The sequence below is a fragment of the Nicotiana attenuata genome, chromosome 6, assembly GCF_001879085.1.
Source record: "Nicotiana attenuata strain UT chromosome 6, NIATTr2, whole genome shotgun sequence".
Classification (NCBI taxonomy): Eukaryota; Viridiplantae; Streptophyta; class Magnoliopsida; order Solanales; family Solanaceae; genus Nicotiana; species Nicotiana attenuata.
The window spans coordinates 42,785,950-42,788,697 of NC_031994.1; the positions used below are offsets into that span (position 1 = coordinate 42,785,950).

Here is a 2,748-nt window from a genome sequence, read left to right on the forward strand (position 1 = left end):
CTAAGTCGATCAGATGACCTTGAGTATCAACAAGCAACAAGTACAACCCGTACAACAGGTTCAAGCTTTTTGTGAAATATGTGGAGAGGGGCACACGAGCGACATATGCCCCACTAACCCAGAATCTGTCTGCTTTATGGATAATTCAAATAGAGGCCAAACAAACCAATATGGAAAGACTTACAATCCCAACTGGAGGAACCACCCAAACTTCTCTTGGGGTGGAAACCAAGGTACTCAGAATCAATACAGGCCTCAAGCACCTCAACATCAATATACACCACCTCAGGTTGAACAACAAGCAAATTCTACAAGTCACTTTGAAGACATGTTGAAAAAAATGATGGCTGAACAGCAAGCCCTCGTCACAACAGTGAGAAATTTGGAGCGTCAAATGGGACAGCTTGCCAGTGCTCAAAACACTAGACCAGTTGGAGCTCTTCCAAGTGACACTGAAGCGAATCCTAGGGCAGCCCTTAATGCTGTATCGTGTAGGAATGGGAGACAACTAGAAGAAGTTCAGTCTAAAAAGAGGAAACAGGTGACTTTTGATGAGAGGCCAACCACTATAGAATCAACATCAGAAAAAGCTAAGGAGCCAGAGAGGCCAGCTGGAGAGGCTGTGGCTGAGCAACCCCCACAATTGGTTGCAAGGCCACCACCTCCATTCCCGCAAAGATTGCAGAAATTAAGAGATAATGTCGCATATAAAAAGTTTCTTGATACCTTAAAGCAGGTGCAAATTAATATTCCATTGGTTGACATCTTACAAGAGGTACCCAAATATACAAAGTACATCAAGGACATTGTGGCAAATAAAAGGAGGCTAACCGAGTTCGAGACTGTGGCACTCACTGAGGAGTGCAGTTCAAGAATTCAGGGCAAGTTACCTCATAAATTGAAGGATCCAGGTAGTTTCACTATCCAAATCTCGATTAGTAAAATTGTTGTTGGGCGAGCTTTATGTGATCTTGGAGCGAGCGTCAATTTAATGCCGCTATCTGTGTTCAGACAGTTGGGGTTGGGTGAGCCGCGCCCAACAGTTATCTTACAGTTAGTTGATCGCTCCCTTGCTTATCCTGAGGGAGTGATTGAAGATGTACTAGTTCAAGTGGGTTCCTTCATATTCCCTACTGATTTCATTATCTTGGATTACGAGCCTGATCAGGAAGTCCCATTTATTTTGGGGCGTCCATTCTTAGCCACGGGCTGAGCTATTATCGATGTCTGCGAAGGAAGGATGACAATGAGAGTGGGTGATCGAGTGGAGGTCTTCAATGTTTATAGAGCACTCAAGTTACCAGCCCACTATGAAGATTTATCCATGATCTATGTGGTGGAGAGTGATGCTACATCGTTAGTGCCCTGTATGAGCCCTGTAGATCCTGTTGAACGAGTATTGATTGGAGATGTAGAAAATAGTGAAGATGAGATGATGGGAGAAATTGAGCGAGTATTGGATATGTCCTGCAATTATGTCCAGGGGTTTAGAAAATTTGAAGAGTTGGATAGGCCTGTCACTCTGACCCTTCCCAGGCCATCTATTGAAGAAGCTCCAAAGCTAGAACTTAAGCCACTTCCAGCGCATCTGCGCTATGCTTATTTGGGGAACTCTGATACATTGCCCGTGATTATTTCGTCCAGCTTGACCAGCACTCAAGAAGAAAATTAGTCTCAGGACGTTAGTCGAGACGATAAAAACGAACGANAATTTAGTATAGCCTAGTAATTGTGAACGGTGCATACCATATGCCTCTTGCTTACCTTATTGTGAATTCGCGTTGCCATGATCAACCATTATTGTGTAGCATGGGGAAGTCTTGAGTACCCATAGCTTTAAGGTGCAACACTTGTACATGGTGGATGAACACTTTTGACATAGTGTCCATTGTGTCCTTTCGGTTTTAAGTGTGCGGTCATTTCATGACTTGCACGTCAACCTTAGGCATATTTCTTGAACCATTCTCACATTTATGCTTAATTGTGTTACAGGATACTATGGCTCGTGATGGCTCTAGCAAAGGCAAAGGCATTGGAAAGTCCCCTACCACTTCTCCTGCGCCCAAAAAGCGCAAGCAGGAAGAAAGCTCTTCACGGCAGTCCAAGGGAAAGCAGGTCGCCGAGGGATCTCAGCAGGCACCATTAAGGCCGAGGCCTCGTTTGGATTTGGTTAATGATGCAGATATTGCTTGGCATAGGGACTTCATGCCATCTGGTCGGTACATTTCTGAGATGGGAATTAACACCACGACCTTAGAAAGAAACTTCCCGGAGATACTTGACAGGTTGCAAGCTTTAAACATGCACAAGTTCTTAGAATGTCCAGGGCCTGCAAACCTGAGCATGGTCCGAGAGCTGTATGCTAATTGGGATTACAAACGGAGCACTTCACGTGTAAGAGGGAAGGATGTGCCGATGGGCAGGAAGTATTTGTGTGACTATTAGGGAGTTGAGAATGTTGATCCAAGGATACTCCAACGCTTTATCACAAGCCCAAAGTATGAGCTGATACATCACACTCTTTGTGGCGTGGATTCCAATGCTAAATGGATAAGGAAGCAGGGCAACAATCACCTCTCTATGGTACGCTCAGACTTCACCAAAGCTGCCAAAGTGTGGCAGAATTTTGTGCAGGCGAGACTAATGCCGGCGGCGCACAGTAGTGACTGCACTCGAGCTAGAGTGTGTCTCATCTTCTTCTTGATGACCGGGCGACCAATTAACGTAGCTGAGATCATGCTCACTGAG

General features: G+C 45.0%; 1 protein-coding gene across 1 annotated transcript; it reads left to right on the top strand.

The window, feature by feature from the left end:
* Positions 344-1,213, top strand: LOC109227804. The gene has a single exon (XM_019392996.1). The coding sequence runs from the start codon at positions 344-346 to the stop codon at positions 1,211-1,213; it is 870 nt and encodes a 289-aa protein (XP_019248541.1).